Source organism: Harpia harpyja, chromosome 1, assembly GCF_026419915.1.
Source record: "Harpia harpyja isolate bHarHar1 chromosome 1, bHarHar1 primary haplotype, whole genome shotgun sequence".
Classification (NCBI taxonomy): Eukaryota; Metazoa; Chordata; class Aves; order Accipitriformes; family Accipitridae; genus Harpia; species Harpia harpyja.
Window position 1 is genome coordinate 9,224,109 of NC_068940.1, and position 13,729 is coordinate 9,237,837.

At 40.8% G+C, this 13,729-nt stretch overlaps 1 protein-coding gene and 1 long non-coding RNA gene across 3 annotated transcripts; one reads left to right on the forward strand and one right to left on the reverse strand.

Annotated features, from left to right (window-relative positions):
* Window positions 1-2: 2 nt before the first annotated feature.
* LOC128154645 (transmembrane protein 14C-like) lies at window positions 3-6,357 on the forward strand. 2 transcript variants are annotated; one of them, XM_052815596.1, is made up of 4 exons: window positions 3-288; window positions 2,682-2,783; window positions 5,501-5,588; window positions 5,778-6,357. In XM_052815596.1, the coding sequence occupies exons 1-4, from the start codon at window positions 213-215 to the stop codon at window positions 5,833-5,835; spliced, it is 324 nt and encodes a 107-aa protein (XP_052671556.1). In that variant the 5' UTR covers window positions 3-212; the 3' UTR covers window positions 5,836-6,357. The 2 variants fall into 2 exon arrangements, with proteins under 2 accessions (XP_052671556.1, XP_052671649.1); XM_052815689.1 differs by lacking the exon at window positions 3-288 and adding an exon at window positions 1,147-1,209.
* A 376-nt stretch (window positions 6,358-6,733) lies between these two features.
* Window positions 6,734-11,015, reverse strand: LOC128154735 (uncharacterized). Its single transcript, XR_008239417.1, has 3 exons — window positions 10,912-11,015; window positions 8,587-8,761; window positions 6,734-6,960 (listed from the first exon to the last, which is right to left on the reverse strand). It is a non-coding gene; the product is annotated as an uncharacterized LOC128154735 (long non-coding RNA).
* Window positions 11,016-13,729: the final 2,714 nt, after the last annotated feature.

The window sequence follows — 13,729 nt, forward strand, 5'->3', positions numbered from 1 at the left end:
GGCGGACGGACCCCGAATTCTGCCCCTCCATCGCCAGGGCTGCATTCCCAACAAATCGGGTTTCATTTCTTGGACTTGGTTTAGGGCTTAGGCTTTAGGCAGGCCTTGCTCGTGGAAAAGCCCCCCCCCCCGGCAAAATGCTATTATTTTTCTTCCCCTGAAAAATTCAAAGATACTGATCGTCACCCCAACTTCTCTTCCAGTTTTCCAGCATGGCAGTGGACTGGCTCGGCTTTGGCTACGCCGCCCTGGTGGCATCAGGAGGGCTCATTGGCTATGTAAAAGCAGGTACGGTGCGGGAAGGTGCTTGTATCTCCCGTCGTCTCCTCCCACCCCCCAAGAACTTTGTGTGAGCTGGGCGGCTTTTTTCGAAAGCCACCTATCTCGAAGTTCACGCAGATGTAAAGTTTATCAGTTTGTGCCACGTGCTGATAACTTGCTGCTGTTGGGGTGCGGTGCTTTTTGGGTTGAGCTGGTGCTTTGGGCTGATAAACCCGGTCAGCTTTCTGGTGGATGCTGGTATCCTGACTCTGCGTTGTGCTCTTCGGGTGAACTGTCATGAGTTTGCTTCAGAAAGGCTTTTTCCTTGCTATTTTAAATACAGGCATTCTATAAGTGTTCTGTATCTTCAAATGACATAAATCACCTTTTTTTTTTCCTTAGAGATTTATTCTTATTTTAATGTTTGATGGTAACAGTATCCTGCAAGTTGCAGAGAGTTTTCAGAAGGATCCTTTCTCCAAGTAGAGCTGAACAATGCAAATCAGTCCTTAAACTTGTTCCTTTTCTGGCCTCTGCATCATAAGCTTCCCTCTGACCTACTGCTTTCATTTCCTGACCTTTTTCTGAGTTTGCCCTCCCACAGACAGAACTGTGGATTCATCCCCGCTGCAATACCGTCCCTTTCAGCTCCAAAAATCCCTAAGCCATCTTAGCATTTGTGATATGAAGGTGCATTGCTGAAGTCAGTAAGAATCTTACCAGTGCGTTTGACTACATAGATGCTAATGCCTATTCCATTCTATTTTCTATTGGCTTGATTTATCCTTTGGACTGCAAGTGGAGTTTATGTCAGGAAGGACAATACTGAGAACTTAAGTAACTAATTGCATATGTGTTTCTCTGAGGCTATTATGAAATGGTAGGTGTCTGTCTTATCCTGTGGTCCCAGATGGGAGGACATGGTCATGCTGAGGCAACGGAATCCAGGTCACAGGATTTTTGAAGGGGGAACAGGAACTTGTATGGTGACTTCGGGGGAGGGGGGGGGAGCTATCATATCCTTACTAATAGCTTGGAGAAACCAAAAGAAAATGGAACTTTCATCATAGAGCTAAGATGGTGATCTGTTCTTTTACAACCGGGTCTATTTACCCACACAGATAGTGGTCAGCAGTAGGTGCCTTGGGAAGAATATGAGAACAGGGCAAGCAAAGAGTGATTGTTTGATTGGTTTTTCTCTCTTCATTTGATAAGTTCTCTGGGTCCCAGTGTTTTGAGATTCGGGAACTTCTTGAGCCAGAGGTGGTGTGGTTGTCTTAGTAAGTATATGTGTCACAGCTGCTTAAACAATGCCTTGAGGTAAAATTCAAGGACATGATGGCCATTTCTTGGCTCCCAGGCTTGTGGAAAGAATTATAGCTACCACATGTTCGCTAAACTGTATTCTGTGCATAGCAGACACTTACTAGTGTGCATCTTTTCCTTGCACATGTACAAGAACATCTGGTCCTTTCTATCATCTTCATCTCTTGCTTTTTATACCAAAAGCAGGATCTGAAGCAATGTTACAGCTGCCTTGTTGATGACTGAAAAATTATTACTTTCTGGTAGCAATATGTGAACCTCCTGTGACACTGAGAGGAGATCTTTATCAGCTTAGCTTTGCAATTTCAAGTCTTTTAAAGGTGACCCGAAAAATGGAATATATAAAGAAACACCCTCAGTAGCATTAAGTCCTGAATTCTCCATTAGCCTTATTGAGGGCATTCACCGCTCACAGTGGTCATGCCACTTCATTACTTGATGTAATCTATAAATCACCAGTTTGGATGTGGTATCCTTTATCTTCTGGTAGCTTGGGATTATCATTTATACTGCAAACTTGATCCAAAGTTTATGTGAGTCCAGGGAACCTTCTTCCGAAGTCTGCAGTTACCTTTGGATCAGATCTCAGGTGCACTTAAGAGATATGACGTCTCTTATTCAACTCTGCTGTCTTCTTTGGCAGCTCTTTATTTGTCTGAATGCCCTCCTGCCCAGTTCAGTTCACGTGTCCTTTTTCTGATCTTAAACCCTTACTATTTAATCCATCTACTTCACTGCCTCTCAAGAAATTCTGATATTACTGTGTTGAAACAACATGCTTCAGTTTGCACAAAGAAAACACCAATTCTTTTGCTTTTCTCACTATTCTTTCCATCATAAATATATTAATGGCTTTACTGTTACAGAATTAAATACTAATGCTATTTGTATCTTATGCAAGAGTATCTGAATGTGTTTCTTGGTGCAGATCAGCATGGTCTTAATCTTAAAAGAAAAAAAACCTCTCTAATCTGCTTTATGACAATGAATGCCCATCATTTTTTTGTTACTGTTGGTGTTTTACAAAACAGATAAGTTGATAAGCAAGTTTATTTCTGAGTTTCTAATAAATTCATTATCTTTTACTTATTCAGGTAGTGTCCCGTCGCTAGCTGCTGGCCTTGTCTTTGGGAGTTTGGCTGGAATGGGTGCCTATCAGCTCTCACAGAATCCAAATAATGTTTGGATTTCTCTGAGTAAGTTATGTAAAATTTTAATTAGAAGGGATTATATTTACACTAAAATAACTGGATAGTTAAAGTGAGTACCTAAAAGTCTTTGCAGAAGAGTTAAACTGATGGTGTTATAAATCTATTTTCAATCCCATCTTTAAACTTGTATTTTAGTGAAATGTTAGCATGACTTAATTATTTTTATAAAGAATGTAGTGAGAATGCATATTAAAAACTGCTTGTCTTGGTGTGTCTTCCTCAGTGATTTCTCACTACATTCCAGCATCTCTTTTGCAATAAGTATAAAGTGCTCTGGGTGATAGTTCAAACATACATTTTTGTTCCTTTTCTACAACCAGAGAGGACAATATCTGTTATTTATCAGTAGAGTTTGTCTTCTGAACATCAAAAAACTACAGGTTGTGGAGGAAAATGTGTGCTAAGATTAAGTGAAACTTATGTGGTTTGAAAAAAAATAATCAAACCAAATACCATTATTTCACATCCTTCAGCAAAATAAAAATCAAATAAGCATTTTGTGTTTAAAAGCTTGTATGTAGTATGGTCTGAATCTCCAAAATGCAATTTTTGTCTTTCTGCCATTTACTATATAGCACTCAGGGTTGCAATCAAGTTAGGATGGTTATCACCTATCATTTTAACCTGTGCATGCCTAAAGCTCATGCCAGTTGCAAAATAACATGACTTGAACTTTTCTCATTCACCCGTAAGTTAGGATACCTTGCAGTTGAAGCAGGCTGAGAAAATATGTGTAGATAATTCCTGTAGCTCCACTGATGCCTGACACTTGTTAGGCTGCTATATCTCAGATACTTGTGAGCGTATGTTTTATGTAATCCTTTGGCCAGTATTTGGGTTAGTAGTATTGTCTCCCCTTCATTCCTGATCTGTAGAAGACATCAATGCATGACAGTTCCCTAGCACTAGCTATGTTTCAGTCCCCAGGCTTTGCTGAATTGGTGGCTGCCACCATGCATCTGTCTCATACTGGCATGTTTGAAGGATCATAGTGCAAGGGAAGTGCTAGTAAATTGATGTCTGACCTTTGTGTGTCCTCTTTTTGGCTGGATCTTACTTTCAGCATCCTTCGGGAGGCTGGAGCATTTCAGGAAGCGTGAGTCCCCTGCAGACTGCCCATATCCCTAGCAGGTTATTTTATTATTGCTGAAACTGGCAGAGACTGTGATTGGCTTATTTTTATATATGACAAAATATGTGGAATTACAAAGGTGTTTCACGCCTGGGGAGATTGAACAGAGAAGCAAGCTTCAGTCATGCTGTTTCTTCTTCTCAGAACTGGAGCTTGCCTTCTCCCTGACTTTGAGAAGCTAACTGTGGAGCGTCACTGCTTAGTCAGTGCTTAAAGAGCTGCTGCTGACTATAGCATTTGTTCACTGAAGCAGTGGCATAGCATCAAGCTCTTTGATATGTGAAAGTCAGAAGTGAAAAGGGAAGGCCCAGCATTTCTCTCCACTTCAGCTTTGTCTACAGTGCAGTCCACTTCCACATCTACCGGATAGGTCAAAAGCTGTGCGTGGTCAAGCCTAAATAACTGGAATAAACTGCAAATACAGCAAGCTTAAGAGGAGCGAGACAAAGTATTTTCCCAAATGTGAGAGACAGTCAGATACATTTCTGTAATTCAGTAGTATATGGAGTCTTTTCCTCCTTTTCATGCTTTAAAGTTTTTGGCAAAGGTGTGTTCTACTCCTGTTTTAGACAAAATTACATTTAGTGAGGTGTGCATATTTTGAAGATTGGCTACTGATCAGAGCTTGAGGCATTTGAATACTGAAATATTTTAGTTCTTTGTTGTGTGTTAGACTGTGGTCCCAGTCTCTATATGAGACTGCTAGATGTCAGTGACAATATTTAGGGTGATGTTAGGGAGGAAGGATGCCATGGCTAGGACTGAAGATGAGCAGGGTACTGCAGGACCAGTCATCACATAGAAGCAATAGTAGAAGATAAAAAGAGTGGTTGCAACAACATGTTGTGTGTAGCTGTTACCACTGGGTAGCAGATGCGTGCTAAGGCTGAGCATTTCATCAATATGTTTTCATCTTAATATTCAGTTTTTCTTTGAGATACAGTGTTCCAGGGATTGCCCTTTCTTCTTTACTGGCTCGCTGAAAGTACCTGGCTCCTGTCTCTATGCCAAGTGGTCAGGGTCAGTAATTTTAACTCTCTGATCTTAGTGGAAGGTGGTGCAGGGCTGAAATGGATTGATAATGCTTAGAACTTACATAGCACACTTCCCTTTTGAAGGCTTTTGTAAACATAAACTAGTTAATTTTCAGAACATTACTACAAGTTAGACACAAAAATGCTTTCTCCTTTTTACGAGAAGTGGGGGAATTACGTGCACAGATTTAGTGATTTGCCTGTGCATAGGGAAGGAGCAAGTTCCAGAACAGTGTAGCATAGATTATTTCCAGTCTCCAAAGCAGCACATTTTGACAAAGAAATTTGAGGATTGTCTGCAGAAGCATATGGAATGCACTGTCTGCTAGAACTTGATTTAGAATATTTACTCTTCACATACTGAGGCATTCCAAAGTTGACACAATTTATTGACTCTTAGTCCGTCACATGAAGTAACCCTGTTTCACCTTTTACTTGATGCTACTACTTCTCTCTGTTCTGTTAGTTTTGAATTGTAGCATCTCTCTCACATGCATGCATCTCTGCTGACTGAACTGTATAATCTCTCATTTAAGTTACATCTGGAACACTGACTGCCATCATGGGAACAAGATTTTACAACTCTGGAAAATTCATGCCTGCAGGGCTAATTGCTGGTGTCAGGTACAACACAATATACTTTTTTTAACCTCTTATGTGTGATTTCTTATTTCCTTAATTAAACTGAGATGAAGTGAATCATATTTTGTGTATCTTTTTTGTTTCCATGCTCCAGTTACAGTGGAAGTATTTGAAAATGAATTGACAAATTATTATTGTTGTTAAATTCTATGTTTTTCCCCCCTTATACAGTTTGCTAATGGTTGGAAGATTAGCACTGAAGATGGTGGAAAAGCCCCATGATAAGTAACTGTTCATTTTACAGTTTAATATCTGGATAAGGAAACCTAATAATGAAGTTGCATGAATGCAGAAGCAAGAAGATGGAACAATTTTCTATATAAAGACAATTTTTCTCCTTTTTTTATATAAGGGGGAGTAGAATGATGGGACAGATAGTTTATATACAAGGTGCTGTTTGTTTCAATGACCTGGTAGAGCTATTATTGTGCGGTGAGAAGCTGGTCCTGGGTTTGATTTTTTCCAGACACATTTCAGTGTATTTTAACATTTCCAGGTTTTATATTCCAAAATATACTGCTGACATATATGAAGCAGAGAGGACCTGTAATTAAGAAAGTATCCACAAAGAGGCATCAGGAGTAATTGGCTAAATACAACAGTGTATCTCACTGATATTACAGTATGCTTTACCTGTTGCATTCTGAGTTGATACACCATGTCTGTATAACACCAAACAGGTCTTAGCTTTTTATTGTGAATGATGCTAAAACGTTGCTTTTGTACAAGTAAAATCTGTTACAAACCTTTATTTGGCATGTTTGCGTATCCTTTCTGTGTATAGGGGGGAGTAGGGGCTTTTTGGCTTTTTTTACCTTCTTGTTTTCTTCTCAGTGGAAGTCTTTGCAGTGAACTGTTAGTATCCAAGTGCTGTCTTTTAATGATATTTAAAAATCACTTTTTAAATGGAAGGGCAGAATATTAAATTAGGGGTCTTCATTAACACTTCATTAAAACAGTTATTGTAAAGGAACTTACTCTGTGGGTTAATTAAGCAAGATCTGTGCTAGGCTAAATGAACAGTTGAATGTGATCTGGCCAAAGAACTGTATAACTAGCATAAAATAACATTAACACTATGTAATTCTGATCTTACAGGCTTATTTGACAATAGAACATGTCAGCATTTTATTTTTATCACTTAGGGAAGTGGCTGTCCCTCTTCAAATCTGTCTTTACTAGGAAACCTTGGAGTCAGGAGAGTTCCTGGTTCTGCTGTGGTGCCTGAGGACTGAAGTGTGGAAGAGGCATCAGTGGCATCTGGTGCCTTTGTTGACACTCCAATCTTGATCGCTTCTCCTGCACTCAGTCTCCCAGCTCTATTAGTGCAGGCACAGCTAATGTGGGCTTAGCACTGTGATAGAAGGGAGAGGCAAGAAATGTGTGAAAGAAAATCCTTTATCAACTTACTCTGTAGTGATATATGATTATTGATAAGCTAGGATTCTTACAGTGTGTAACTCATATTTTAAAGTGATATTTTATGTAGTCACTATTTAAGATTTTACTTTGGGACCTCTATACTGTTGATTATATAAAAACTTTTTCAACTGCATAACATATTATTATGGCAAAGCAGGTTTAAATTAACTTACATCTTACACACTTCCCATTTTGTAGTGCTTAAAGGAATTTGTAACAATTCTCTCAAACTACATAAAGCAAATACTAAACTACATAATTGCTCCATTTCATTGGTCACTTCAAAGCTTGTATTTCCTATTCTGAAAATGGCATTTAACAGTACTGAGCCAGAGTGACATTTCCATTGTTGTGAATCAATGGAAACCCATATGGTAGTAGATTGAAAGTTGCCATAGTAGAAAGTCGTAATTACAAGCAGATCTATAGATATTGGGCCAGTTGTGCTGTGTGTTACTAATTCTCTTAGAAAAAGTTATAAAATTAATTCCAGGTTTTTTAACATATTTCATATTGTAACATTTCTTGTTTCCAGGCACTTAAGCTGTAAATAACCTGATCTGTACAGGATGGATCTGCAGGGAGCAACACTAAAAACATGTAAAAGCATGTCCGAAATTCTAGTTTCGGTTAAATCATAGTTTCTTTTGACCATGCTGTCAGCAAAATCCAACAGAAGTTTTGTAATTACCTTTATATATTTTAAATCGCTGTAAGTAATTGAATAGAAGATTCCATCCCTGCTATAGAATTTTCTAGAGCCTTTCAAGAATTAAAGACATTAATATCCTTTCTCCAGACTGCCTGTGCTTTTAGGCTGATTGTTAGATAATCCTACAAGTTTCCTTCCTATTTTTATTGTGTAGGATTTGGTGGGGGTTTTCCACAGAGGGTGGTCTCTATGTAAATTGAGATTATTACTTTTGCATTGAATTTGCTGTGGCCATGCCATGGCTTTAGTGGAACTTCATGCTGTGAGTGAGCTTGTGTGTGGATGTAATGTTTGGAAAGAATGGTGTAGTTATTTTTAGGAAATGAACTGTTAAAATAATTCTTAAATTAAGGCTACTCGGTTCAAAGCACACTCTGAAAATAAAAATGTTAGATTAATATTACTTATAGTATCAGCTGTCAGCATGAGCTGAAATGAGTACTGATTTTTTAACAAGGCACAGGAACAGGAAACTAGTTTTACAATACACAGACTGGGTCACCGGGATTCAACAACTGAGAGTTTAATCATGCCTCCAGAACTCAAATACATTATATTGATGACATCAGAAGAGAGCTTGGGTTATCAAATCCTCATTTTCCAGAGTGAAGACCCAGGCCCTTTATTCCACGTGTTGCTGTCACGTCTACAGTTCCTGGTGGAAGCTGGGGGGCAATAGAAAATGTCAAGCATTTCACCCCTCACTTGAGGGGCTCACTCAAGACTAGAGGAGGGAATTTCCTATTCACTTTGGTAGATAAATGATCTCTTTAAAGTAGGAGCTTGCCCTAGACTTTGTAAGGCGGATGTATAAGCATACCTGTCTTTGTAATAGCAGTTGCTTACCCTAAGTCCTGGAAAGCAAGAGATGTTGGGCTCCCTTCAGTTCCCACTCTGGATGTGTTCAAGCTCCCTTCCCGGGAGAGGGCTCTGTGCCTCAGGCCATGGGATATTCCACAGGGAGAATACTGCCTGGGGAAGCCGCACTGCAGCAGAGAAGAGAGCGCAAAGTTCCTGGGACCTGTGGGAACAGAAGCAGCTATTTTTTTTTAGTCGTCTTTTAAAGCTAAATAGTAACTGGCAAAAATACAGAAACATCGTGAAGCTGAGAAATGGAACCCAGGTTCCTCTTTGCTCAGGTGGAAAACCCATGGGACAACCTCAATTTCACCTATGCTGTATGTTTACTTCTGGCTAACCCTAGGTTCTTTCCCATCCAGGATCTTGTCTGTCATGTCCCAGTTGCTAACACTGGAGCAGTGCCAGGCATGTACAGGCTGGGAAAGTTACAAATCACCCAGTTAGTGGAGATCTGAGCAAAGGTTTTGAGGGGGTCAAAATCTTGTATGCTCGAGTGCCTCGATTGTGCCTTAGTCCTCACAGGTACAACACTGAGACCTCTAATACAGCAATTATGTACTGAGGCTCAATTGCAGCATCGAGTTGAGGGGAGGAAAAGCAGTCTTTTTACTCAGCCATTGATAGATGTCACACCCTAAGCTGTTCTTTCAGTTAATGTGACATTTCCAGGGAGCAAAATCTCTTTAATTTAGTACAAATGTATAGTATAGTGTAAGAATATAAGTAACGTTACACTGGTAGTACAGACAACTGTCTTTTACACGCTAGCAAAGGAGAATGAGGAGGATGGGAAATGTTTCAAGTGAAATGGTTTAGAAGGGAAGTAGTCATGTGCTGTCCTACTTTATCAGTTGTTCAAAGAATATAGTACATGACTGTTTTTAATGCAAAGCATATCCCCTAGCTCTTCTTCTCGTGCAGGCTTCAGAAGTGCAATTTGCCATGTCCCAGTTCTGTCAGTCATTGTGCTGGGAGCTGTTGGTACTGCGTCATCCCCGGCTGAGGGTCAGTCTGTGCTGAAACTAATATGGCCTGAAGTATTACACAATTATCCTTTTGTGGTGTTAAAATTACTGGCTTCTTGGCGTTATAGTCATGCTTTCTGACTGCACAGTTTAATCACCTGGAAAAATGGGAGGGGAAAAAAGGTCAGGAAAACCTCCAAGGCAGTTATGACAGAAGGAGGAAAGTCTTTGTTCCTTCAGAATCCCTACAAGTAAAAATGGCAAAATGTTGTGTCAGTAATGGCACAGAGACACACGCACACATCTCCTCTCCTGCTTCCTTGAAATGCCACTCTGGAGCAGGTCAAAATGCTTAGGGTTTTGTGCCATATCCCCAGCTCAGTCCACTGCACAAGTGATTTTGGGTGTTCATTTTAGTCTTGCGCTTCTCTTCTGAACCCATGAAATGGGGATAATGTTTTCTGTATTCCTTCCCTGTCTGTCTGCTACATTGCTGTCTGATACAGTGCATGGCATAACATGTTCCCCGCCCCAGAAGCAAGAATTGGTAGGTCTGATACTGTTGTATTGCTGGTCGTTAATACAGTCTGTCTGGGTTTTAATTTAATACTCTTTTAAAAAATACCTAATGAGAAAAATTATGGTAGGACAAATGTCTATTTCCCTTCTTTCATTTCGTTAAATGTTAGCATTTGCATAGTATTTTGAGATCCTCTCCTGCAAATACTGTAACAAAGTTGAATTGAGTTTTACTATGAATATTTAGAATCATAGAATATCCTGAGTTGGAAGGGATCCACGAGGATCATTGAGTCCAACTCCTGACCCCACACCGGGCAACTGAAAAGTGAACCCATGTATCTAAGAGTGTTGTACAAATGCTTATTGAGCACCCACAGGCTTGGGGCCATGACGGCTTCCCTGGGAGCTTGTTCCAGTGCTTGACCACCCCCTCAGTGAAGAACACTCTCTCTCTTTCTTTCCCTTTTTTCCCTTCTTTTTTCTTTTTTTCTCTTTTCTCTTGTTCTATTTTCCTCTTTTTTATTTTTTCTTTCTTCTTTTTCCTTTTCCTTCTTTCCTTTTTTCTTTTTCCTTTTTCTCTTCTTTTCTCTTCTTTTCTCTTCTTTTCTCTTCTTTTCCTCTTTCTTTTTCCTCTTTTTCGTCCCCCGCCTTGTTTGTTTGCCATGCAGTGGCTGCCCGCGCTGGAGATGCGGAGGGTTCGGAGGGGCTCTGCGGCGCGCCGAGCCGAGAGAGGGCGGCAGTGCCGCTCCGAAGCGGCTGCCGCTCCGCCCGGCAAGCTGGCAAGAGGTGGGGGCAAGGATAAATAACAACGAACAGTGCTTACCTGCTGCTAATTGGGGGTTTACCCACTTGTAGTTATCCGACCGGCAACACCAAATACGTTCCTTTGCTCGCTCAGCCCATTATGAGTGTCCGCTTCTTTATTGACCTTTGTCGACCTTTATTGACCACCGGCCTGAGGAATGAAAGGAAATGATCGAGGGGGCAAAAGGCTTCCTTCTCTCACCAAGCATACCACGCAATCCCAAATTAGTGCTGCTGAGGAGCTGATAATAATCGCATGAAGAATGAAAATCAAAAGCTTCTGCCACTCCTCCTACACCCTCCTGAAGGAAATCGCTTCCTATCTGTGTTGGAAGATCAGGCCAGCCTTTCTCAGTGTGTTTACAGCAAGAAATAAAGCCTGCAGGTTGTCAGCCTGAATCACGAGCAGAGGGGATGTAGCAGGATAGGCCTCCTTCTCTAAGCACTTTTAAGAAACACATAAATGTTACAGTTTTGTAAGCTATTGCAGTATATAGATAATGAGGGAGAGGATGTTGGATATGTTTCTTTGGAGGTAATGCTCTTTTAGCAGTGGTCTAACAATAGGAAATGGCTGGGGTCAAATTATCTGCTGTTACCTGAAGGCATCCCATCGGCAGGAGAGTTATTGGATGCGCTGAAATTCCTTCTCGCTCCTCTGTTCCCCAATAAACCTGTGCGCAACTTCCTCTGGGGATGGGCCAAGTATTGCTCTATTAGTATGCAGCACCACAGCCAGCAGGGCAGGAAGAGTACACACCAGGAGGAGAGAAAATAGATGAAAAGCAGCAGGAGCAAAGTAAATGCTTTAAATTCTGGACTGAAATTTCCCTCCACTGAGATTCCCGCTGGTCTGTGGGGTCGTGACAAGGCCTAAAATATTCTGAGGTGGGAGTGAGGTTGGTCCACTTACCCAAGTTCTGTTTTCAAAACAAAAATTAAGCCTAAACTGGGAGGCATGGGAAAATTTTTTGTGATGGGGGTACGAACCCAAGAATCACGACAATGGGCACAGAGTGACAACCCTAAAATCCTCTGAAAGTATCCTAATCCATAAAGCTGTTGTGAAAATGATCTTTCTGGTTCTCTGGGTAGTTACATATCCCTGGTGTTTAGCAGTGTGCTGGATGCTCCACTCGGCGTTGCATTCATCCTATACCCAGCAACACCTTCAGTTCCCAGATGCCACCTCACCTGGCATCCCTGCAGCATTTACATCGGCTGAGGGACTCTCACCAGGTTTTCTCCTCCATGTGCCACTACTGTCTCATCCCTGCCAAACAATAAGGACTCCCTGTTCAACTTACTCTTATAAATATCATCTATATAATTTTTTTATATCTAAATTGATTTATTTATGTGAAGAACAGATAGTTTAGCAGCCAGTTCCTCGGGCAGCACAGAGAGTCCCTGATCGACACAGACCCAGCTTCAGCTACGTCCTTCTCACAGCCAGGTGAGCATTCAACACACACATTCATGCATGTGCACAGCAACAGACAGGAAGTACCATGAATGCACAGGAGTTTTATTTACACTTTTTTTTTAAGCATTTTCTTTGCTTGTGTATGTTTTTGGTATTTATCAGTGGATAGAACATTTATTTCTGTATATTCCATTCCCATAGTGTCAAGCAAGCAAATTACTCCTGATAGTCAATGATAAAAGGCTATAGACTTTCTGAGACAGAGGTGGCAGCAGCCTGCAATTATTCCTGTTCCTCTCAGCTGTCAACCATTAGAGTACCAGCTTCTCTAGGGAATGGTGTGTTGCACGGAGGCAGAAAATAGCCATAGATTTTGTTAGACGTATTTGATTTATAGAATATATCCCATAGGATGCCCTTCAGTATCAGGATTTTCAAGAGTATTCCTTGCATGTGAGCATTAACTGTATGGTGTCACCTATAGACACTCGGCCTGCTTTAGACAAGCATGCCTGCAAAAGACCTGCTAAAAGAGGATGTTAAAGGCATTCAAATCCTTCCCTATCAACCATAAACAGGGTGTGGTGCATATGTTAAAAATGCAGCAAGAAAGAGGAGTTAACTATTTAAAGAACCATGTTAAGTAAGACCTGATTAGTGCTAATCAGGAGCACTTTGCCCTAGGAGCAGTAAGTGTACGTAGAAGAAGAGGTTTGGGGGAAGAAGGGTAAGAGAGGTCAGCCTACTATTAATTGCATCTTGTTTAGCTGGGTCACTGCAGTTGACCTCATTCACATCTTTAATTGACATCTTGGTTTAAAATTCAAGATGGCAACACCATGCAAGATTTGTGCTTGCTCAGAGTCATGCTGTCTTCATTAGTCTCTCATTCTTTAGCAAGCATGTATTTCATATCCAGCTGAACATTTAAATTCAGCTGTGGCATTGCCCAGAGGTAGAGTGAATCTTGTATTGCCATGACCTGTCTAGTGCTGGGTGCTGCACTTCCGCTTCATCCAGAAAATGTGAAGATGGGGTACGCCCCTGTTTCCATCGAATCTGAGGGGAAATAAGATTGTGCAGCACCCTTGGGAGCAAGGGAAAAAATTAAAAAAGACGGGTGGTTAACTAAAAAAAAAAAGGAAGAGTGAAATATCTGAAGTGTTTTGAAGATGTTGCCCTGGACGAAGGTTTCCAAGGTTATTCCGAGGTGTGGCAGGGCTAAGCGTTGCTGACCCGAGGCGTGCTGTGCCAGCTGACCCACCTGAGTTTTTGTCCTTCCATCTTTAGTTTTCTGCTTTTCAACAGAGAGATCTGACTGTGGTTGGCAGTGATTCTATTTGCAGATCTTGCCAAAAAACCTCTCAGAAATCCAAGTATTTCCCTACAGAGGACAATGTAAGGGGAAGGT

What these genes read in the sequence shown, in the direction of transcription:
- LOC128154645 (XM_052815596.1), top strand. Translation starts at nt 213, where the DNA reads ATGGCAGTGGACTGGCTCGGCTTTGGCTACGCCGCCCTGGTGGCATCA. An exon ending in TAATGTTTGGATTTCTCTGA is followed by an intron (nt 2,784 to 5,500) that starts GTAAGTTATGTA and finishes CTCTCATTTAAG; the next exon opens with TTACATCTGGAACACTGACT. An exon ending in GGGCTAATTGCTGGTGTCAG is followed by an intron (nt 5,589 to 5,777) that starts GTACAACACAAT and finishes CCCCTTATACAG; the next exon opens with TTTGCTAATGGTTGGAAGAT.